Source organism: Xyrauchen texanus, chromosome 41, assembly GCF_025860055.1.
Source record: "Xyrauchen texanus isolate HMW12.3.18 chromosome 41, RBS_HiC_50CHRs, whole genome shotgun sequence".
NCBI lineage: Eukaryota > Metazoa > Chordata > Actinopteri > Cypriniformes > Catostomidae > Xyrauchen > Xyrauchen texanus.
The window spans coordinates 15,853,027-15,876,542 of record NC_068316.1 but is presented as its reverse complement, the minus strand read 5'-3'; the positions used below and the strand labels follow the sequence as shown (position 1 = coordinate 15,876,542).

Sequence of the window (23,516 nt, the reverse complement as noted above, 5' to 3'; positions counted from 1 at the left end):
AAAGAGTTCTCATCAAAAATCCTCCATGAGCAGCAATAACAGCTTTGTATATCCTTGCCATTCTAGCTGTCGGTTTGTCCAGATACTCAGGTGACATTTCACCCCATGCTTCCTGTAGCACTTTACAGTCTAGCTGATCACATAATGGGGTCATATAAAGCTCAATGGGGTTAAGATCCGTTATACTCTTTTCCAATTATCTGTTGTCCAATGTCTGTGTTTCTTTGCCCACAACCTTTTCTTTTTCTGTTTCAAAAGTGGCTTTTTCTTTGCAATTCTTCCCATAAGGCCTACACCCGAGTCTTCTCTTTACTGTTGTACATGAAACTGGTGTTGAGCGGGTAGAATTCAATGAAGCTGTCAGCTGAGGACATGTGAAGTGTCTATTTCTCAAACTAGAGACTCTGATGTACTTATTCTCTTGTTTAGATGTACATCTGGCCTTCCACATCTCTTTCTGTCCTTTTTAGAACCAGTTGTCCTTTGTCTTTGAAGACTGTAGTTACACCTTTGTAGGTAAACTTCAGTCTTTTGGCAATTTTAAGCATTGTATAGCCTTCATTCCTCAAAACAATGATTGACTAACAAGTTTGAAGAGAAATCTGCTATTTTTGACCTAATATTGACCTTAAGACATGCCTGTCTATTACATACTGTGCAACTCAAAAACAAACACAAATACAATGTTAAGTCATTTAACGAACCAAATAGCTTTCAACTGTGTAATAATTTTTTATAAAATTTGTAATAAAATGGCTAGTGATTTTCTAGTAACAAATTAGCAATTTAGCATTATAACTCAAGGATAAGGTGTTGGAGTGATGGCTGCTGGGAATGGGGCCTGTCAATATTGAATCAAAAATGACTTTTTTCAAATAGTGATGGTGCTGTTTTTTAAATCAGTAATGTCCTGACTATAATTTGTCATCAGTTGAATCCCACTTTGGTGAATTAAAGTACCAATTTCCTTCCGAAACAGCAAAATCTGTAAACTCCAGACTTTTGGTTGCCAGTGTACATGATGTTAATACGTTAAATATGTTTATTTACAATGTCTGGATATGCAAGTGGCCATTGTATGCTTCCATGGATGGACAAATCCCTGAAAATTCAATAATTAAAATAATAATTTTAATAAATCATATAAATATATCAAATGAAACACATTTGTTGGTCAGTTATTGATTTATATAATGATTTAATTATTAATTTAATTGTTTTATATTTGTAACAATTTCATTATGTATTTAAATGTTTCTGTAAATATTTGTATATTTCATTTTGAGTAATTTTGGCTCTCCATATGCTTCACAATGTGATGGGCATAATGTTTTCTTATAGGTTTCGCAATAGATAAAAACCTGTTTGTCCAGAGAGAGAAAAATAATATAACTTTACAAAAAATAAGAATCTAATTTAGTAAAATATAATCAAATGACTACAAAACAGGGGCTGATTTTAGACAATAGATTTATTTATTCAAATGTACAAAATCACTTATAAGATAAATGTTTTCAGGCTTTTTCATCAAGGCAGAGCATCATTTTTCTTTTTAGCCCCTCAAAAACCAGTGAGGTCATTCATGTTCATTGTCATCTAAGATAATCTAAAACCCAGACCTCCACAATCATTATAATATACTGTGACTAAGGTACTTTGAATATAATGAAACATTATGACAGCTCAGTACAATATGTATTTACAATGCAATCATCAGTAAAAGTTCTTCAGCAAGTATGACCATTTTCAGCATCATTGCATGATACTGAAACAATCTAAAGGACATCAGAATACACATTCAATTGTAAAATGTTTTAAAAAAATAACTGACTTCACATAAAAGGAATCAGAGAAGGCACTAAATGCAACATGATGAAGTTTGTTCTTTGCTGCTGGTGTAGTTGAATTTCTTATTACGAATAATATCAATGCATAAAATTGTATCAAATTTTAAATATATTTACTTATAGAAAGTGAAAATGGCAACTAAAATCATGTTTAACATTTGTTACATTGTGAATTCATGGCATAATGAGTATGAAAATGTTTGCACATCAGCAAACAATGATTTATTTGAGACAATACAACAACTACAGAAAAAGCCAGAGGTTACAAAAACATGTTGGAGTCTAAAAAAATTAAGAAAGTGACTGTTTCAACAACACTGGTCAATAACTGAAGAGTTCTGAATTTACCAAATTCATAATTCAAGCATCCCATTGCTCTTTGGTTTTATTCGACTGACCGAACAGTACAAGAATGCTAACACAGGTTAGGGTTACCCTAACACCAGCCATTGTATTCTTTGCTGAAATATTGCTTTGACACTTTAGGGTACTTTTTACAATAATACAAAAAGTTTGGTATTGTCATTCCAAACATTTGAATAAAAAAAGAAATGTATAAAAATATTTATTGAATCTCAGCTAATCATTCTATGTGCTGTTACTCTATGCATGAATCAAAGAGTGCAATGGGAATGTTTGTAAATCGATTAACTCTGGGTAAAGAGTCGCAAGAGCAACATTAACTGAATAAACTTTACATTTTATAAAAAGATGTGTTATACAGTCTTCATTAGCTAAAAAGACTTGTCGACATGAAGAAAATAAAACACATTTCTCTGTCTTACAGACTCACCACTTAGGTGTTTGCAAATGCCTTATCTGTGTCATTCTTATTTGGTTAGATTCTAACCATCAAACACAGTAATCTTATAAAAAATTACTCAAACAAGTATTGTACAGTACATGTATCACTATCTATTTGCTCCACAAGGTCTTTGAATTGCACTATGTTCAATGGACTGGACTCAGGGATTCAGAAGTACGTGAGTCATAATAAAACTCTTTTTTTTCTGACCAACTGAAAAAATTCTGTTAAATTTAAAAAGACCATATTTATTTGAATCTCCTCCACAGGGTTTAAAATGACACTCTAATCCAGCACATTTGTGCCAAATTCAGACTGTGTGATTTATAGAGCCACCCCTGCAGTATCTCATTAGAGTGCTTGTGGCTTGACCTTAATGTCAGATAATATCAACTAGCAGTGATGTGTGTAAACCGTCTGATTCGAAGCAGTATGCTTTACACAATGACACTATGAAGCATTGTTAACTGAACTAAATAGGTAACACTTTTTCCATTCTGTACAAGTAGGGATGAGCATTTTGGTCATCTGTACTACTTATGCACTTGGATTTGGGTGATGGGGTTTAGTAAGTTTAGTTTGTGCTTTTTTAATTTTGGACTTTGTATAAAAGTATCAGACAAAGTGCTGGAACTTAAGCCATACTATGATACATTAGCACAGCTGCAGCAATCCCTAGCCATACTAGATGGTTAACAAGATAATAGGAAGTGCTATCAGTTTTTATGTATTTGCTGTCCCCAATTTTCCTCAGTGCTGCATCTTATCATGATATTAGAACCTTTTTTCAACCTGTGTTCGATCAGGGAGATCTGCGACACACATTGTCTCTTTATGGGCTGGTTTGTTCTCAGTTGGCTGGTTGGAGTGTTTCTCCGGTCCCTGGAAGGCAGAGTGGTGATTGTCCATGGGAAGGTGAATGTTAATCCCTAGGGATTCCAGAGAGATTTCATTTGTAAGAGGGCAACAGTCTCAGAAGCCACCCTGGACAAAAGGGTGACTGAGAAGCCCCTCGGCAGTGGGCCGCAATTTCTCCTCAACAAAGACTTGCCGTATTAAGTCCCTGCATGCGTCAGACACGCCCTCAGGCAGGTTTGGCTTAGTGGGCTGTGTTGCGATCTTGAAAATGGCTGCCATTGCTTCATATTCAGCCCATGGGGGTTTTTGCGTTAGCATCTCTACAACTGTGCAAGCCACACTCCTAAGAGAACAATAGAGATGTAAGGAAGGGTTAGCCTACAATAAAAATATATAGAGGGTTCCCTTGTATAGTGATTTTCCATGAGTGGTTCATGATTTTCCAGTCGTTTGCAATTACTTGATAAGGATTTTTAACAAATATCTCACAGATATGGTACTCGCGAAGAGCAATTTGTAGCAGATGCAGAGAAAGAAAACAAATGCCCACACACTATTATTAAAACTCAGAAAAATGTCATCTAAAAAAAATTATATTTCGACAGATTATCGGTTGAACTGCCCTTTTTCCAAATAAAACCTAATCGGTCGAATTGATAAATTTTTTTTTCAATTAAAACATAATTGTTGGAAATGTACATTGTGCTTTTTTTCAAATACAACCTAATCAGTTGAAACATCACTTTTTTCAAATACAACCTAATCAGTCGAAACGTCACTTTTTTCAAATACAACCTAATCAGTCGAAACGTCACTTTTTTCAAATACAACCTAATCAGTCGAATTGATCATTTTTTTTTTCAATTAAAACATAATTGTTGGAAATGTACATTGTGCTTTTTTTCAAATACAACCTAATCAGTCGAAACGTCACTTTTTTCAAATACAACCTAATCAGTCGAAACGTCACTTTTTTCAAATACAACCTAATCAGTTGAAACGTCACTTTTTTCAAATACAACCTAATCAGTCGAAACGCCACTTTTTTCAAATACAACCTAATCAGTCGAAACGTCACTTTTTTCAAATACAACCTAATCAGTCGAAACGTCACTTTTTTCAAATACAACCTAATCAGTCGAAACGTCACTTTTTTCAAATACAACCTAATCAGTCGAAACGTCACTTTTTTCAAATACAACCTAATCAGTCGAAACGTCACTTTTTTCAAATACAACCTAATCAGTCGAAACGCCACTTTTTTCAAATACAACCTAATCAGTCGAAACGCCACTTTTTTCAAATACAACCTAATCAGTCGAAACGTCACTTTTTTCAAATACATCCTAATCAGTCGAAACGTCACTTTTTTCAAATACAACCTAATCAGTCGAAACGTCACTTTTTTCAAATACAACCTAATCAGTCGAAACATCACTTTTTTCAAATACAACCTAATCAGTCGAAACGTCACTTTTTTTTCAAATACAACCTAATCAGTCGAAACGTCACTTTTTTCAAATACAACCTAATCAGTCGAAACGTCACTTTTTTTAAATACAACCTAATCAGTCGAAACGTCACTTTTTTCAAATACAACCTAATCAGTCGAAACGCCACTTTTTTCAAATACAACCTAATCAGTCGAAACGTCACTTTTTCAAATACAACCTAATCAGTCGAAACGTCACTTTTTTTCAAATACAACCTAATCAGTCGAAACGTCACTTTTTTCAAATACAACCTAATCAGTCGAAACGTCACTTTTTTCAAATACAACCTAATCAGTCGAAACGTCACTTTTTTTAAATACAACCTAATCAGTCGAAACATCACTTTTTTTCAAATACAACCTAATCAGTCGAAATGTCACTTTTTTCAAATACAACCTAATCAGTCGAAACGTCACTTTTTTCAAATACAACCTAATCAGTCGAAACGTCACTTTTTTCAAATACAACCAAATCAGTCGAAACGTCACTTTTTTCAAATACAACCTAATCAGTCGAAACGTCACTTTTTTCAAATACAACCTAATCAGTCGAAACGTCACTTTTTTCAAATACAACCTAATCAGTCGAAACGTCACTTTTTTCAAATACAACCTAATCAGTCGAAACATGAAAAAAAAACAAAAAACGTATTAGTTAGAAACTTAGTTTTTCAAATGAAACCTAATAATTCAAACCATTTTTTTGTTTTCAAATTAAAACGTATTATTAGTTTTTTTCCGAATGAAACCTAATTGTTCAGAATGCTGTTGTTTTTTGTAAAAAAAAAAAAACCTAAATGGCCAATCGGTCAAAACATTTTATTTGAATTTTTTTTTTTTCAAATAAACATTAATTGGTAAAAATTGCACTTTTTAAAACTAAATTAAACCTAATTGCCCCCTCCTCCCACCATAAAATTATAATAATAAAAAAAAAATGATTGGTCGAAACTTTGCTTTTTCCAAATGAATCTTAATCAGTCAAGATGTCCCTTTTGTCAAATGAAATCTATTTTGTCAAAACATCACTTTTAACAGTGTGCGGACATCTATTTCCATTTTCTGCATTTGTTACATTTTGTACTGGACCTGTATCCAGGGCTGCATTAATACACAGGCTTACCTGGACTTAACTCCTGGGGCCACGACCAATGTTCATTAATTATTAAATCAAAATTGATTTTTTTTTATCTGTAAATAAAATGAGCATCTAAACAAGAAGTAAACACTAAACAATCATGTTCCGTCATCAAAATTAACCTACAGGTTTAAATCGTGGTGATAAAATACATGTGATCTTACCAGATGTCTGCTTTACGTCCATATCCTTCTCCATTAATAACTTCCGGGCTCATCCAGTAGGGGGTGCCAGTGACTGATTTGATTCCCGTCCCTGACATGCATATGGTTTGAATGCGCTTGCTAGCTCCAAAATCTCCCAGCTTCACATTTCCGGAGGAATCCCTCAGAATGTTAGCGCCTGTGAGGAAACACGTGTAGATCAAGTTACACCAACCAGACGCACATTTATGTTTGTCTACCCAAGTACATAAAATTAAAAGCAGCCTATGGTTGTTAAGTTTGAAGTTTGAGACACATTGATCTTTCTTCCCACGCCTCTAGTCGGAGTTATTTTCCTTTGGCGGTGGCCCTACACAGACGTGTTGCCTGTGAGATTTGTGGTTGTTTGAGTAGTGACTATATCGAGCCAGCCACAAGATTTCCACACCCTGGAAGTCTTACTATATAGTGAATGGAACAGTAAGACAGAAAACGAGAAAGTGTAGGAAACAAGAGGAAGGAGAGACATTTCTTCCTTTGTGGCTCACACTTCTTGTGGATATTTCCAATAGGATCTTAAATTTGTTATGGGAATGGAAGACCATATTGGTCACACATAAATCCATCCATCCATCCATCCATCATCAACCGCTTATCCTGTGTACAGGGTCGCGGGGGGCTGGAGCCTATCCCAGCTAACATTGGGCGAAAGGCGGGGGACACCCTGGACAGGTCCACACATAAATCAAACAGGTTTATTTTGGATAGTTTGCTGTCTAATTTTTCATAAAGTGAGAGATTAGATAGTCTCTGTGTGTAGTAATGCAGAGATTGTCTGGTAAGGAGATTTGATTTAAAGGGTGTGCTTAGCACCTTCACTTAAAAAAATACCAAAGAGATAGCCTGGTAATTCTCATTGGTAGAAGTCACAAGCCTGGGGACCATTTAGCCTAATGTCTGGAGGAATTGCTTTCCCCCTTGCTATTTTTGGCACTACCGAAAGGAAGATATGTTGTCTAACACAAGTCCGAGCCAAACCAAAGTTATTTCACCTAATATCTAAAAAGAAATGTGTTTTAAGCAGTCTGGTGCAAGTGTGCTTGATGGAAACCTCTTGTGATGTATGCTTAATGAAATATACCTTTGATGTCTCTGTGTACGATCATGTTGCTGTGCAAATAGTGGACTCCTTGGAGGATCTGTCTGGTGTATCTGCGGGTGACTTTCTCAGTTAGTGCTCCATATGCCTTCAGCTGGTCTTTTATAGAGCCCTGGATACACATGGACACAGACTTATGCTGTAAAGAGTGCAATTAACTGAGAGCAAAGATTCAGCATTCCTTTAATCAGTATAGAATATTTTGTAATATATATTCAGCTATACAATAAAAAGTATATGCATGTATTGTATTCCCTATAAGCAGAGAGAGAATGATAAAGATTTAATAGGTAAATTAAAAACAGATTAAAAACTGTTCACAAAAGGATAAACTGCTATGGAAAATAGAGATTAAACAGACTAGTCGAATTCGACTCAACTAGCTGACTATTGAAAATCAGTTGTCATACAATCCCTAATGGAAAACTCTGTCTGGTTTCATCATTGCTAATGTTTAGTGTATTTTTTTTAAATCTCCATCCAAAATGTAATATTAAATAAAGAGACCCTTTGTATACAAATACAATTTTTAAATGTACATTTAAGTCTCTTTTTTTAAAACAGGAGATATAAGTGTGGAGTAAATGCATTCAAGAATTACATGTATTATTTAATTTATACAGAATATATACATTATTTAATAATAAATAATGGATTTGTAAAACATAATAAACATATTTATTAAATATTATCTTTATAAATGTATACAAATAATGTATATAAATATTATTATATAATATTTAAATAATTATTTTATAAAAATATTTTTAATAAAAAATATATATTTTAAAAATATAGATTTTATATATATATATATATATATATATATATATATATATATATATATATATATATATATATTTATTTGAAAATCTATTTAATAGGTTTAATAATCTTATTTTAATCTTTAATTATCATATTAATCTAAATAATAATATTCTTAATACAAATGTTATGAAATAAAAAAAGTCTTAATAATAATAATAACCTTAAAGAGGGACATACATCTTCACAGCACTATATACTTTTTATAAATATAAAAAAAATTGTATTTGCAGAAAGATGTCCATTTGTTGTTCACAGGGAAGTATGTTTAGAATTGTTTACAAAACCAGAGCTGGAAGTGTTTGGTTTGTCAAAAATCTTTGAAAAAAACTGATCACAGTTCCAAACTTCCTGACAGTATGTCTGAGTTTCCTTGAAACACTGGCTCAAACTGGCTCACAAAGTTGATATTTTCTCAACTTTCCTGTTTACATCCCTTGGTTTTGAAACAATATGCCCTCAAGGACTACATCGAGAAACACCTGTAACACAAACTACAATAAGAGAAACCACAATATCTTCATAGTAATTATACATTTGAACAGCTCCCACCTGTCACAAAGACCCAATTGCAGAGCAAAAAGGGGATTTATTTATAAAAAAAAAAAAAACAAATACTATCATAAACTCCCACAAGGAGTGGAAAAACACAAAGTGAATAATCCAGGCAGGGAACAGGACCGACCTGACTGGGCTACAGGAACCAGGGAAGGAGGAAAGAGACAGACTGACGGGACCGATGAGAGAACCAACAAGACAGGAAACAAGACAAAATGTCAATGGACAGCAAACATGAGGAGACTAAAATAGGGAGAGAAACCTTTCAAATAAATAAAATATAAAATTAAAATAAAATAAATCAACAGGTAAAAAAGACAGGGCAGGTGTAACTAAAAAACAATTAATTGGCAAACAAGTATGGGGTATGATGTATGACAGAGAGACATGCAACAACAACAAAATACCCGAATGGCATGAGCGCACATCACCAAGACACCATGACACGAGGCAATATACGGCCATGCCAAACAACAAACAAGATGAGAGAATGCGTAACAACGCCAAACAAAGCGATGCCACGCATTCTCACACTAATCGCAACCTGAGCGTACATTACAAGGTAAACAACATGAGATGCATGCAACAGGTGACAAAAATAAGACAGGACACCTTTGCGAGAGTTCGGCCACACACACACACACACACACACACACCGACACCTCAGCCCTAACTGACTGAACCTCAGCACAACATGAAGACAGGTTGCGACCCGGGCGCGCAACGTAACGCGAGCACGACGCGAGGTGCACCCGTTTTTGCTAGAGACAGACAAACTATTTACGCAAGTGCATGCTGCCAATATGACATAAACGCGATGCACCCATGTCAATAACAGACAGACATGGAGCACAATGGCTGGATCTGACACAGACCAAAACCGAACCAGACATGAAGTCATGATCCAGACACCGTGCTCCCGACATTAAACAAGGCAGACAAGAGCACACAGCAGGGAATACAACCAAAACCGTGCCCTCACACAAAGACAGACAACGAAACACAAGACAGACATGGGACAATAATGCCACTGTCCTGTCAGACAAAAAGCCAGACTGAAAGAGTGACAGCCCCCCCATGACGTAAACTAACATAAAACATAAAACACAACAGAAAGGGAGGAAAGGGAAACCAGGGAGGGAACTTAACGAAAAGGGGCAGGGTCCAATGGCCTGGGAAGAGGCCTCAGGGCAGAGGCAGGGTCTGGCGGCCTGGGAGGAGGCCTCAGGGTAGAGGTAGGGTCTGGAGGCCTGGGAGGAGGCCTCAGGGCAGAGGGGACAGAGTACGGCACTGGTCATGGCAGGAGAAAGGCCTCCATGGCCGTGAAAACCGGCAGTGACAGGGGAACGACCTCCTTGGTCGTGAGCACAGGCAGGGACAGGGGAACAGTCTCAGTGGCGGTGAGCACAGACAGGCACTGGAAGTGATGGGGAACAGCCTTCATGGCTGTGAGCACAGGCTGTGACAGGGGAACGGCCTCCGTGGCCGGGAGCGCTGGCAGCAGCTGGGGAATGGCTGCTGTGGCCGGGAGCGCTGGCAGCGACTGGGGAACGGCCTCCGTGGCCGGGAGCGCTGGTAGTGACTGGGGAACAGCCTCCGTTGTCGAGAGTGTTGGCAGTGACTGGGGAACAGCCTCCGTTGTCGAGAGTGTTGGCAGTGACTGGGGAACGGCCTCCGCAACCCGGGCAAGCAACGCGAGCACCCATGTCGATAAAACAGACATGGAGCACAATGGCCGGATACCGACACAGACTGAAACCAAACCAGACAGGAAGGCAGGATCCAGACACCGTGCTCCCGAAATGAAACAGACAGAAAAAGACAGACAAAAGAGCGCAAGGCAGGGAATGCAACCAAAACCGTGCGCTCACACAAAGACAGACAACGAAACACAAGACAGACATGGGACGATAATGCCACGGTCCTGTCAGACAAAAACCCAGACTGACAGTGACAGGACCATTTCACCCCAAAATAAAATTCTGTTTTTATTTACTCACCCTCATATAATTCCAAACTCACAAGAGGTTAACATTCTACTTAATGTCTCCTTTTGTGTTCCAAGAAACAAAAAATAAGTATTACGGGTTGAAACAACATGAGGGTGAATAAATTACGACAGATTTTGTTTTAGTATCACAATGTCCTTCATTAAATCTAACCAATGCATTATTGTGAATCAATGCAATATTCTGATCCCTGTCTGTACATCATTACCCAATACATTTCCCCAACAGTTCCACCTCCTACTCATTCTCAAACTCTTTCTCTCCTTTTCAATTCTTCTATTTCCTTCACCTCACTCTTATCAGGGCTTTGCAGTGGTGTGAAGGGGCTGGTAGCATTGGCTCTGAGCAGTGATGCATCTCTCTGCCAGAGACCTCTGTGAGAAATACAAATTCCCCTTTTCCAGATAATATGTGACTGAGACATTAAGAGTCTCTGCATATTAAAATGCAGCTGACGGATGGGACAGACCACGTCTGACGCTCTATAAAGACACTCATTTGGCAAGAAAATGAACTCATAAAACTGTGGTTGTGCTGACAAAGAACATTGTGGATATGTTTGTAGGCCAATGACATTTTGGCATGGGTTTGTAATTACTTGCAGATAATTTTTATGTTTAACAATGTAATTTGATGATGGTGTTATTGCTGAGTTTAAATGTATTTGGCTAAGGTGTATGTAAACTTCTGACATCATCTTTATCTCACAATCCCTCCAACAAACAAACCCACCAAAACACAAGCACAACAAACTCTGTGTGTGATTGTGTACACACCCCGGGCATGAATTCCACGAAAATGGACAGCTTTTTCTGTACCGGATCACGCAAACAGCCATAGTACTGAACGATACGCTCATGACGAAGGTTCTTCAAGAGCTGAATCTCACACTCCAGTGCATTCACTTCCTGTGAATAGAAAAATGAGCAGAAAGTGAGAAAAACACCTTTTCTAAATTCTTCATAAATGCATTTACAAAAAAGAGCCAGTAAGTGTCAAGACACTTTGTTCATGCTAACATGTTCCATGGTAGTATAGTGATTTTTTTTAGGAAAGCTCCATGGTAGTACCATGTTTTTTTGGCCATGCTCCCTGGTAGTACCATGTTTTTGGGGCCTGCCCAAAAAACAAGGTACTACCATGGTATTGTTGGAAGTACCTTGGAGTACCATATAAATAAATACTGCCAGATTAATTTCAGTGTCATGGTATACTGTATATCAAAGTACTATGGTATCATCATCTGATACCATCACTGTACTATGGTACTCCTACAGTACTTTTTTGTACAGTCACTATCTCCTGTTGTGCACCGATTTTAAGCAGTTTAGTCTTGTGCTTGCTTACTCTGCTTGTCTCCTGACAGTCAGGGTCAAAGGGCACCTGCTTGGCTGCAAGCTCACGTCCCGTGTCAACGTCGTAGCAAAGGTAGACCACGCTGAAGGCTCCTCGACCAAGGAGTTTCCCTTGACGCCAGTTTACCGGAGCCCTTGGGGCTGTGTGTTAGAAGAATCAGTTAACCTCACTAGCACACCACACATTGTAACACAAACCAGACCAAATCACACTCTTAGACTTGCTGACGACACTGAGTCAAACCACAACTGTATTTATCCTGAATGTTATACTGATTTACACTTTTTATTTAATCGCAAATGTTCTGCACTCAAACAATAATATGAGATTTATAGGAACGGACAGGCAGGCAGTGAGCTATTGGCAGTCGCTGAGACTAAACTTAAATCCTAATGTCTCTCTTCACTCAATGCTCAATATTACACACCTGAATATTGCTTCTTTAAATCACGGCCAAGACACACTGAAGAAAATTATCGTGGATGTTTTTTTTTGTTTCAATACAATTTCTCAGTGTTTGACCAAGCTCTGAATATCACCCCTTTTTATGGCTCTCTGGACATATAGAACATGCCACGCACACTATAACACAAGCAATACGGGGGTTAGTTTCACTCTGTGTCCAAATCTGTCTATGATTTCAATATTTCTGCTATTGTTCTATATGCTTAGCTGCATGGATCTAATTATGAGATGAACTTTAGGTCTGAATTCAGTTAATCTAGACCCTAGTCAAGAAAACACACTGTGATTTATCACTTGAAGATTTACACATTTCTCAAACTCATTTGCTACTTATTCTATGACAGACACATTGGTGACTGTCAGCATTTATGATCGTCTTATCAACATGCATGTTCAAACAAGCATCTTTACATTCCCACTCTCCCTTTCTCCAGTCCTCCCTCTCGCTCTTTTCTATTCCCTTCTAATCAGCGCACAAACACCTCTCTGCCACCATTATGTAATTAGCATATAGTCCAATGATATTTGACATCAAGTTAGTTGAAATAGTGTGTTAAGATGAACTCTCTTTATACTCAAACCACCCCATCTTGCACCAACCATCATGCCATGGTCTAAATAACTGAGATCGTATTTTTTCCCCATTCTGATTGTTTATGTGAACATTAACTTAAGTTCCTGACCCATATCTGCCTGATTATATACACATTACACTGCTGCCCCACGATTGGCTGATTAGATACTCGCATTAATAATATGTACAGGTGTACCTAGTAAAGTGGCCGGTGAGTGTATACAGTATATATATATATATATATATACACATAGAGTATATACATATTCTAAATGATTAAAATGTTACATGGTTAATCTGTTGTGCTAAAAGTGTAATGTATGTGTTTCTTTTTCTTTTTAAAGTGAGTGTGTGAGTTTTTGAATACAGTATGAATGTGTATATAGACTCTCACATTTGGGAGAGTTGCGCTGGCTGCTTTTCTCAGTCCAGCTGATAGAGTGCTGATCTCCATTGTATAGCATGGTGCTTTCTCCATTATAGCTGCGTGTACAGCTGGAAGGGACCAGCTGAAACAGGTTTTCCTGGGGCATAAAACTTCGAGGGAAAGTCCTTCGACCTGCACATATACCAGAAACATGCATTTTAGATTTATTTGACATAAAAAACATAGAATAATTACAGCTATGCATAAGTATGCGCATTTAATAGTTTTGGACACCAACTTGAGTGTTAGTTTTTCAAATCCTCCTCAAATGAGATAAATTTAAATAATTATTTGCAGACTGTGTGACCTCATGATCTGATTACTGATTCGAAATGTCTAACGTTTCACACTTTAAGGTGCATTCATTAAAATGTCACAACACATTTTCAAACAAGCATCTTTACATTCCCACTCTCCCTTTCTCCAGTCCTCCCTCTCGCTCTTTTCTATTCCCTTCTCTCTCACTTCCCGTATCAACCTTTCCACAAGGCAGGAAACTGCTCTCAGTGCAGTGTTTTGCAACGGTTAGTGTGCCCCATTAGGGGAAATACAAATAACTCACACACCAGATTTTTAATACACTCAGTTCTGATCTCAGCACACAGGAAACTCAAATCATTCTGGACAAGCTCATGGCCAATGGATTCTTGTAGAACTGCCTACAGCCCTGCAGGCCTAAGTCTCTTGAGCACTACCAGTATGTAATATGACATGGCTATGGTATTGTGGTGGTGACAGCTTAACAATTTAGGAATCTGGGCTGTAAAGGCAGATTTGATTCCAAGCAGAAGAACTACAGAGAAAAAATCTCTGCTTTGTGCCACTAAGCAATGCCCTCTATGCTACGATGATCCAGAGTGACTGTCCCAGCTATTAGTGAATTGTATGTTGCTTTGGATAAAAAAGCATCAGCTAAATGTTAACCAAAGAATTAATTAGCTAATTAGGTGCTTTGGGAGTTGAAGAGAGCTTCCAAATACCAGACTGGATGTTTTTTGCTCTCAGGACCAATGTTCTTGCAGACGTTTTCATTGTTGGATTATGAAAACATAATGGTGCCATTATGAAAGAGAAACAAAACATATTTTCACTATAATTCCAATTGTTTAAAACACTTATGCAATAACCAAGACCAGACCAAATCTGCAGGCTTATTCCACATTTTCTGTGCTGATTTTGGGGAAAATATGCAGAATCCAGCAGAATGGATTTAAACATGATTGTGTTAAACAGAGAGCATAATTAAATTAGACAACATATTTAATATATGCACATGCATGGGGTAATTTTGCAGAATTCTACAGGCACCAATTCTGTGCGTGTCTGGCAATAACTAATGGTGAAATGACTGGCAGCAGTGCAGATTATATTACAATTCATTAGATTACAGTTCTCACCAGCTATTCATTCAGTTTGATATACATTTAATCTTTAAATTTGACACAGTGTAGGCAGTTCTAATACAACTGAATAATAAAGTTAATAAATCCTTTCAGAGTAATTAATGAAACATACATAGTCACTGTTTCCTTTGTTATGAATAGCATGATTACACAAGCATTGTTATCGTAAAGGACATCTTACCATCCCCATAGTCTTTACAACGACTGGACACATGGAACTGACGTGGGAAGGTGCCATGTTTCCCATGTCGTCCTGCAGGTGGTGCAGTGAGATACAATCCAGTTAATAACATTCAATACAAGAGCTTTAATATATTTTATTCACATAAAACAGCAAATATTAATAATCAAAGTGATCAGAGCATTTGATATGAGATAATATGATGCTCTTCATTAAAATCTAGAATGCTCCCATTAAAAAAATTCATTCATCCAGGACATTTCTTTGAAATTCATACTTATTTGTCCTGTAAATAAAGAGAATGAGAACATGAGAGAGAGAGAGAAAAAAAAACAAAGAAAGAAAAAAAAGAAAGAAAAAAAGACTTTTGCAAAGAGAAAAAGAGTTAGATTAAGATGGGGAAAGAATGATCAGGACAGATTTAGTGGCTGTGTGTAAACACAAGCAGGGGTCCTGTCTAGTTCTGAAGTCTTCTTGCCTGAGCACAAGCACTGCATTTTGAGGACGCATGCAATTGAAAGCAGCTGTTGTATGAGCTGACTGCCTCCCCACGCGCTGTTTGCAGCACGTCTCCCAGGGCGACCTGGTGATTTGCTCCGTTTAGAAGGAATGTGCAGAGGAAAAATCTACTCACAAAAACCCGGGGAAAATGACCTCTCTGTGGAGCAACACACAGTGTCGGGATCTGTTTGTGTACATATTTGTTCTCCCATGGAAAGACACATTACTGAAAATAAAAAACAGCTTAAACAAGCCTAAATTGGTTTGCTGGTCTTAGCTGTTCTAAGAGGTAATTTGGGCACTTGTCAGCTCGTCAAGCTTGGCCAGGTTGGGAGATCAGCTTGGTACACCAGCTAGACCAGCTGAAGATAAGCTAGGACAGGTTGGGAGACCAGCAAGACCAGCTGAAGATAAGCTCTGACAGATCAAAAGACCAGCTAGACCAGCTGAAGATCAGCTTGGCAAGGTTTGGACACCAGATAGACCAGTTGGCAGCTGAAGACCGGCTTGGCCAGTTTGGGAGTCCAGCTAGACCAGCTGAGGACTGGCTTGTCCATATTGGGAGACCAGCTTGGTACACCAGCTAAATCAGCAGAAGACCAGCTTGGCCAGCTTTGGAGACCAGCTTTGTACACCAGCTAGATCAGCTGAATATTAGCTTGGAAAGGTTGGTACACCAACTAAACCAGTTGAAGACCAGCTTACCCAGGTTTGGAGACCAGCTAGATCAACTGAAGACTGGCTTGGGCAGATCGGGAGACCAGTTAGACCAGCTGAAGTCCAACTTGGGCGACCAGCTAGAACAATTGAAGAACAGCTTTGACAGGTTGAAAGACCAGCTAGACCAGCTGAAAACCAGCTTTGATAGGTCAAAAAGACCAGATGGACCCACTGAATACCAGCTTTGACAGGTCAAAAGACCAGCTAGACTAGCTGAAAACCAGCTTTGACAGGTCAAAAGACCAGCTAGACCAGCTGAAGACTGGCTTGGCCAGGTTGGGAGACCAGCTAGACCAGCTAAAGACTGGCTTTGCCATGTTGGGAGACCATCTTAATACACCAGCTAAACCAGTGGAAGATCAGCTTGGACAGGTTGTGACACCAGTTAGACCAGCTGAAGATCAACTTGACAAGGTTGGGAAGCCATCTTGGTACACCAACTAGACCAGCTGAAGAACAGCTTTGACAGGTTGAAAGACCAGCTAGACCAGCTGAAAAGAAGCTTTGATAGGTGAAAAGGCCAGATGGACCCGCTGAACACCAGCTTTGACAGGTCAAAAGACCAGCTAGACCAGCTGAAGACCAGCTTTGCCAGGTTTGGAGACCAGCTAGTTTCACCAGCTAAGCCAGCTGAAATTCAGCTTAGACATAATGTGAGACCAGTTAGACCAGCTAAAGACTGACTTAGCCAGGTTGGGAGACCAGCTAGACCAGCTGAAGACTGGCTTAGCCAGGTTGGGAGACCAGCTAGACCAGCTGAAGACTGGCTTTTCCATGTTGGGAGACCAGCTTGGCACACCATCTAAACCAGTGGAAGATCAGCTTGGACAGGTTGTGAGACCAGTTAGACCAGCTAAAGACCAGCTTTGCCAGGTTGGGAGACCAGCTTGGTACAGAGCTACAATCACAGCTTCTAAATCTTGCAATTTTATAGCCTTGCTTTAATGTGATGCCCAAGTAACTACACAGAGCTGATTTGATTGATTTTGAGCGACCACAGTCCACACCACAAAAGAAGCCCCTTTGCTCCAGTCATAGAGAACCGGCTCTATTAACGGATCAGAGACCATTAAAACATCCCCACAGCTCTGAAAGAGAACCATATTCACTTGATCATGTCACCCTCACCTTTGTATTCATAGTTGAGGTTCAGGTAATTGTTGTCCCGGTTGTTCGGTGAGAACGGTGGGCTGCGGAAAGCAAAGGAGAGAGAGGAAGGGGATATTGTGGTTATTTTTGCAAGTTACTCTCTTGTGTGCAGTGCTGAGGTTGGGCTGCACTGTCTGTTTGGCCTACATTTCAGCACCACACTGTCCCCAATGTGCCAGTGTACATATCCAATGGACAGCAAGGGCCACCTAACACCTGTCGTTATGTTGAGGATGGAGACAAGATGGAGACAGGATGGAGACTATAACCTGATACCTGACCCAAGATACTAACGTCTGACCATTCAGTAGGTTTTTGTTTCCTTTTGAATAGAGCAATGAATATGTTAAGTGTCAGTCAAATATGCATTATACTGTACAGTGGCCCCAAAAGGCATTTGGACATTTTAGCCACACTTAAAATTGCATTGGATATCAATCAAATGTGATCAGCTTATAAACTATCAAATAACTATCAAATGTGTAGTCCATCACATTCTGGTTTAATAACCAGAAAGTGTCCATCTAGAAAGTTATTAAGGGTAAAGTACCAGGACTGTAGGTCTGGAAAGAAGCTATTCATACACTTTATGTGTGTTTTAAGAGTCTAGATTCTTTTTGGAAATACTCCTGTACAGTATTTTGGCGTGATCATAATTTTTTTATTAGAAGTTTGATTATTTTTGTACTGTACAATTTATAGTGAAGTCTCAGTTGGTTATGGAAACAGATGGATAATGTTAGGCATTAATCATATTTTCCAGGCAAACAAATGACTAAATGCAATCTGCCATCAGTTATTAGATGATGCACAGAAAAGTAGCTGCAATACAGAAAAATAAAGAGTCAACAAACAAAAGTGTCAGTGCAGTGTGTCTTCCAAATGATTTCAAATAGGGATGTATAGTATATTTTGACTATATCGGAATCTGCTAATATTAGCTTTTCTTTTCATTTAAGAGGAGTACAACCCTGTTCCTGCTCACCTTAAAAGATCTAACTATATTTATGAATTGTGCACTAGAAGGCAATGTCATAAGTTAATGTTCAACAGAGAGAAGAAAAGAGATTTGACTGTACAGAAGTGATTGTTATTGTCCCGACCCTGTTATCCCACTCTGGCGGTGACGTCAGCACTGAGCGGGGGGATCGACGAGACCCCGGATAATGAGCTCACACACCCGTGGAGAGGGTAAAAATTTCCATGCACTTGTTTCCTGCCATTGTTCAGAGGGCTAAGAGCCAGATAAGGCTCGTGCAGGTAGCATGCCTTTTCTTTCTGTTTCCCTCTCTCTCCATCTCTGTTTCTCACTTTCCTGTCTTTTATACTCACTCATTCCCTCTCTTTATTTACCCTGTGTTCTTTTTCCCCTCTTATTCTCTTCACACTGCATTATTGACTGACCTTTTTTTTATATATATATATAAAAACACTGCACAGGCACATAAAACAGAATATATTGAATCAATCCACTCTCTTTCTATACATTTCTCCCTTTAGTTCTCACTCGTTCTCTCTCTCTGAACAGAGCAGAGGCGACGAGTGATAGCACTGGAATCCAGGGCGTCTAGATAAGCGAGGGGGGTCCTGGTTGGCCTTTGCGGCAACCTAATTCCACTCCCACTCCGGCACTTTTAGCAGATATCTCCTCGAACCACAATTATTACAATACACTCATTAAGCACTTAATAATATACAAGCAACTAGTATTTGTGTGTAACTAACTAAAAGTAGTGATTCTACTTAATAACATAACTTTTTTGTTTTCAGTAGCTAACTTTTTCAAAAGCTTGACTTTAGTTTAACTACTTCAAATTATGAGTAGCTTGTAACCTAAATAACATACACACGTTCATAAAGAGGGTGTTCTGCCCACCTGTCCAGCGCCTGGTCCAGTGATTGACAGCTGCTGGAAAGTGACCCATTAGCACTCCCAAATGGCTCCAAAATCTACAGGCAAAAAAATTAATGACATCACTTCATTGTAATTTTTTTTATTTTTTGTTTTTTGCATTACAGTTTGTGCATCTAAACCTCTCCAAGACTGACGTAAGATTTTCCATGAGTCAATGCCCATAGTATGTTTGAGTGTTCTTCCCCCAGGACTGTTATAAACTACACAATTAAACAGGATAGTGACAGAAAGCAGAAAAGACTACAAAAAGCTTGGGCCATTATCTGTAACCAGGGTCCAAATTGAACACTTGCCAAGCACCAAATGCAAGTAAAAATTGGAAAAGAAGCAGAGTTATTCACCAGTTTGCTGGCTTTACTTTATTTACTTTATGTAAGAGAAGTGCGCAATTCAAATCAAAGGCATACGTTCAAATCCTCTACTAAAGAAAGCATCTGTCGTGATTAATGCGTCTTCTAATTTTTTACTTCAGTGAATTGAACCTAGGATGCCTAAGATTAAATTTTTTTCCTCCAGAACTCCATGTGGCAATTCATATATGAAGTATTCCTCACATTAAAACACTGAAACAAACATTTAAGGATCAGAATCACAATGTGTTTGAACGTTTTTGTGATAGGTGCAGTTTCATCAAAGTCACAAATCTGATTAATGATGCTGTGAGTGACACAATATGACCATTGTCATTGGAATGAAAACGCTGTAAAAAAATACAATAATAATGTGAAGAGTAGAAAAGAAAGTGCATTGAAACTGCTTCATAATGCCTGAAGGTTGCATGACCAAAATGTTCCTGTATCAATAAATTCTGGATTCCTTGCAATCCAAGGCAGTGTGTGGGATTTTTTCACAATGCATGAGTAAAAAGTTAATTTCGGACCCTGAATGTTACTAAAGAGCACATCTGTACCGGTAATATATATCTCCATTCAGTGGATCTTACATTCGAGTCGAGGGTTTCAGGGATGAACTCTCCCTCGCTGTGGATGCTGGTGTAGGACCCCTGCCGAGCGATCTGCTGCTGTTCTTCCGGTACGCTGCCTGGAGGAGGAGAGGTGCGGCCAGTGTTCAGAGAGCCTGTGGACAGACAGAGAGATGTTAGTAAGAAACATCAGTCAATATGATGCCAAAAACCAGCCTGGAATAGTAATGCTTCCACGAGCAACTGATAACAGGGTTCAGAGAAAGATCCCAGGAAAAACATGCAGTCAGGAATCGAAGAACAGAGCAGGCTGAAGTGAAAGAGGAGTGAGATTGAAGTGTGGTATGAGTGACAGGTGCTTGTGAACAGAATATGAGAGGAGATAAGTGTGAGAGAAAGAACAGGGCTGATGGAGAAAGATTAACAAAGAGAGAAATTTGACAGTGATTAGATAATTGAGGAGGAATATACAAACCGGGGAAGTTAAAAGAAAATGAAAGGCAACAACAATTATGTGTGTGTTATTAAGAACGTGACAAGAAATGTAAGGAAGATGTGAGAGTTAACGAAGACCCCAACTGAAGAAAAATGAGACAGAAAGATGAGGTAGGATGAGGTTGAGGTATGATGACAATGAAAAAGTGGAGAAAAACTGAAATGTTTGTATTTTATGTAGGAAGTATTTCTATTAAAAGGGGCCATATTCTACACTTTGGTAAAATTTAATTTACAGTATTTTCCCAATAAATTCCCCAGTAATTATAATCAGTGTCAGAAATGAAAATTGCATTAAGGGGCGATAATTGCCCCCAAGAAATTTAATTTCAGGTGAATTTTTACCTTTATGATGGCATATTGTCTCATAAAGTTAAACGTATAACAAGATAGCTGTCCATTTTTGTCAAATGTAAAAAATGTTAATTGAATCTGTTAACCGAAATGGTCACTACGGTGTCTAAACTACACTAGAACAGAGTAAAAACAGAGGAATTCACTACAATACTTGAGGCATTTTTGCTCTGAGCCCTGGTTAATTTCTGAAACTGCTTAAAAGGTTTCTTGCACCAAACACATATAATTTAGCTTTCCGTGTCTGTTATCCTCTCTATTATTATCCCGTTATGCTCTCTCTGACATTCTGATTGAAACAGGCAGTTTTTGCTACTGTAACTTTAAGACAAGGCCAAGGTGCTGAATATTTAATAGAAAATCATGTGTTAATGTGGACAGTCATATGTTAGTCTACTAATGTTTGTGACATAATAAATATAATGCTTTCTTAATAGCTTAGTTTCTATAAATGGTATGGGTGGATTGTGGAGGAAAGTTTGCATTGTAAATGTCTACATTGTATATGAAATAATTTATTTTAAAAGAGACTGGAAAATCTTTTTTTCCATATGGCCCCTTAAAAATAAAAGCATGCTATGCAGAACAGTAAATTAGTGTTTCACTTCCAGCCCATTATAATGATAAACGCTGACTGCTCTGACATACAGATATCTGTATAAACACATCCTTGACACTGAGCCATTAAAAATCTGCTATATCTATCATTAAGTATGCAACTTGCCACAAGCTGTCTTCTCTCTCGTTCTCAGGTGTGAAAACACGCGATAGTGCCAAATGTGAAAATAAAAATGAAATGGTGAGAACAAGAGTGCGTCACTGAGCTCTCAATCACTGAGAAACTGTTTGCTCTATCTGTGCTCTATTTGTTGATGACCCTTAATCCGTTTTTCTGTTCACATTCATTCACATCTTTATGTACTACACTTCTCTCACTGATCATTGATCGTGTACTGGCTGCTGGATAGTGTGCGAAAAACCAGATCCATAGACCTTATTCACAGTAACACTATGGAGGTAAATATGTGCCACAATTTTGCAAAAGTTTATATTTTAAATGTGAAAGATGATATTTTGAGTGCACAAAAATGTATTTTGCATGTGCAAGATACAATTTTGAGTGCAAAAATATATGCGTGTAAGATGATATTTTGCTATTTTTCGTTTGCTCAAAATAAATTTATCTTTGCAAGAAGATACATTGCTTTACATAACTGAGTTCACGTGTGTACAAAATATATTTTTGTGTGCTCAAAATACCATTTTGAATGCACAGAACATTTTTAAGCGCTCAAAATATAATTTTGCAATGTAAAATTATAATTTTGCACGAGCAGAATTGTGGCACAAATATAACTCCTTATAGCACCATATTTGAGTGGTCTGTTACATTTCACAAATTTTTAACAACTGACATTTTTTGTCCACTGAATGTTTTGTATAGTTGTTTTAGTTTTTTCTGTTTCATCAATGGAACAATCAAAATCAATTTGAAAAGCAGTACAAACCATTGAAGAGAGGGTAAGTCTATACCTCACAGCCTTGTTGTCATTCCTGTCAAAAATCAAAGATGGCACTCTTGTGAATAAGGTCTATAACAAACAGGGTTCCAGCACCTTTTGACCGACGAATCAAATGCTATAACTTTCCCAGTCATTTGTGACTACTGAATATCATTTTTTTTAAACCCCACGGCCACCACCATTGGGTCCTTGAGCAAGGCACTTAACTCCAGGTTGCTCCAGGGGGATTGTCCCTGTAATAATTGCACTGTAAGTCGCTTTGGATAAAAGCGTCTGCCAAATGCATAAATGTAAATGTAAATGTAAATATTATAGAGATTGCACTCACAAAGTGAGAATAATTGAAAGTTTTAAAACCAACATAGATAAGTAACTGCTTATCAATTACATTTGAAGATGTTCAATTGATAATCAGTTGATCAATTTCCATGACTTCTCCAGAACTGTAAATCACTATTTTAGATTTTTCATAAATGAATTAGTTAGTGTATGCTAAAAAAGAGACAAGGAGAAGGACAATTGTGTGAGAATGCATGTGAATTCACACTCTTCTACTGCTGGCAGAGCAAAAAGCTTTGGGACATGCCTTTTCAAACACTGGTGTTATTCAGCTATAAACTAGTTCCACTAGTCTTTGACACGCGCTATGATCTGAGACTGAAAATGCAATGACTCAGCCTGTGTCATTTCAAAGACA

The 23,516-nt window shown here is 37.9% G+C and overlaps 1 protein-coding gene and 1 long non-coding RNA gene across 4 annotated transcripts in view; both read right to left on the bottom strand.

Annotated features, from left to right (window-relative positions):
- Window positions 1-4,209: 4,209 nt before the first annotated feature.
- On the bottom strand, window positions 4,210-5,628 carry LOC127634007 (uncharacterized). Of its 3 annotated transcripts, none has more exons than XR_007969303.1 (4): window positions 5,544-5,628; window positions 5,219-5,435; window positions 4,569-4,748; window positions 4,210-4,496 (listed from the first exon to the last, which is right to left on the bottom strand). It is a non-coding gene; the product is annotated as an uncharacterized LOC127634007 (long non-coding RNA). The 3 variants fall into 3 exon arrangements; XR_007969300.1 differs by having other exon boundaries at window positions 5,508-5,602; XR_007969302.1 differs by having other exon boundaries at window positions 5,255-5,435; window positions 5,508-5,602.
- Window positions 5,629-6,285: 657 nt separating this feature from the next.
- The window catches only part of LOC127634002 (mitogen-activated protein kinase kinase kinase 3-like), a 58,561-nt gene continuing 41,330 nt past the window's right edge, over window positions 6,286-23,516 (bottom strand). Inside the window, exons 8-16 of the mRNA XM_052113390.1 lie at window positions 20,469-20,602; window positions 19,487-19,560; window positions 17,590-17,651; window positions 15,241-15,312; window positions 13,624-13,788; window positions 12,182-12,330; window positions 11,611-11,742; window positions 7,425-7,554; window positions 6,286-6,482 (exon numbers count right to left, since the gene is read on the bottom strand). Of these exons, the coding sequence (XP_051969350.1) occupies window positions 6,301-6,482; window positions 7,425-7,554; window positions 11,611-11,742; window positions 12,182-12,330; window positions 13,624-13,788; window positions 15,241-15,312; window positions 17,590-17,651; window positions 19,487-19,560; window positions 20,469-20,602 (1,100 nt within the window). The 3' untranslated portion in view covers window positions 6,286-6,300. The remainder of the gene's footprint in view (window positions 6,483-7,424; window positions 7,555-11,610; window positions 11,743-12,181; window positions 12,331-13,623; window positions 13,789-15,240; window positions 15,313-17,589; window positions 17,652-19,486; window positions 19,561-20,468; window positions 20,603-23,516) is intronic.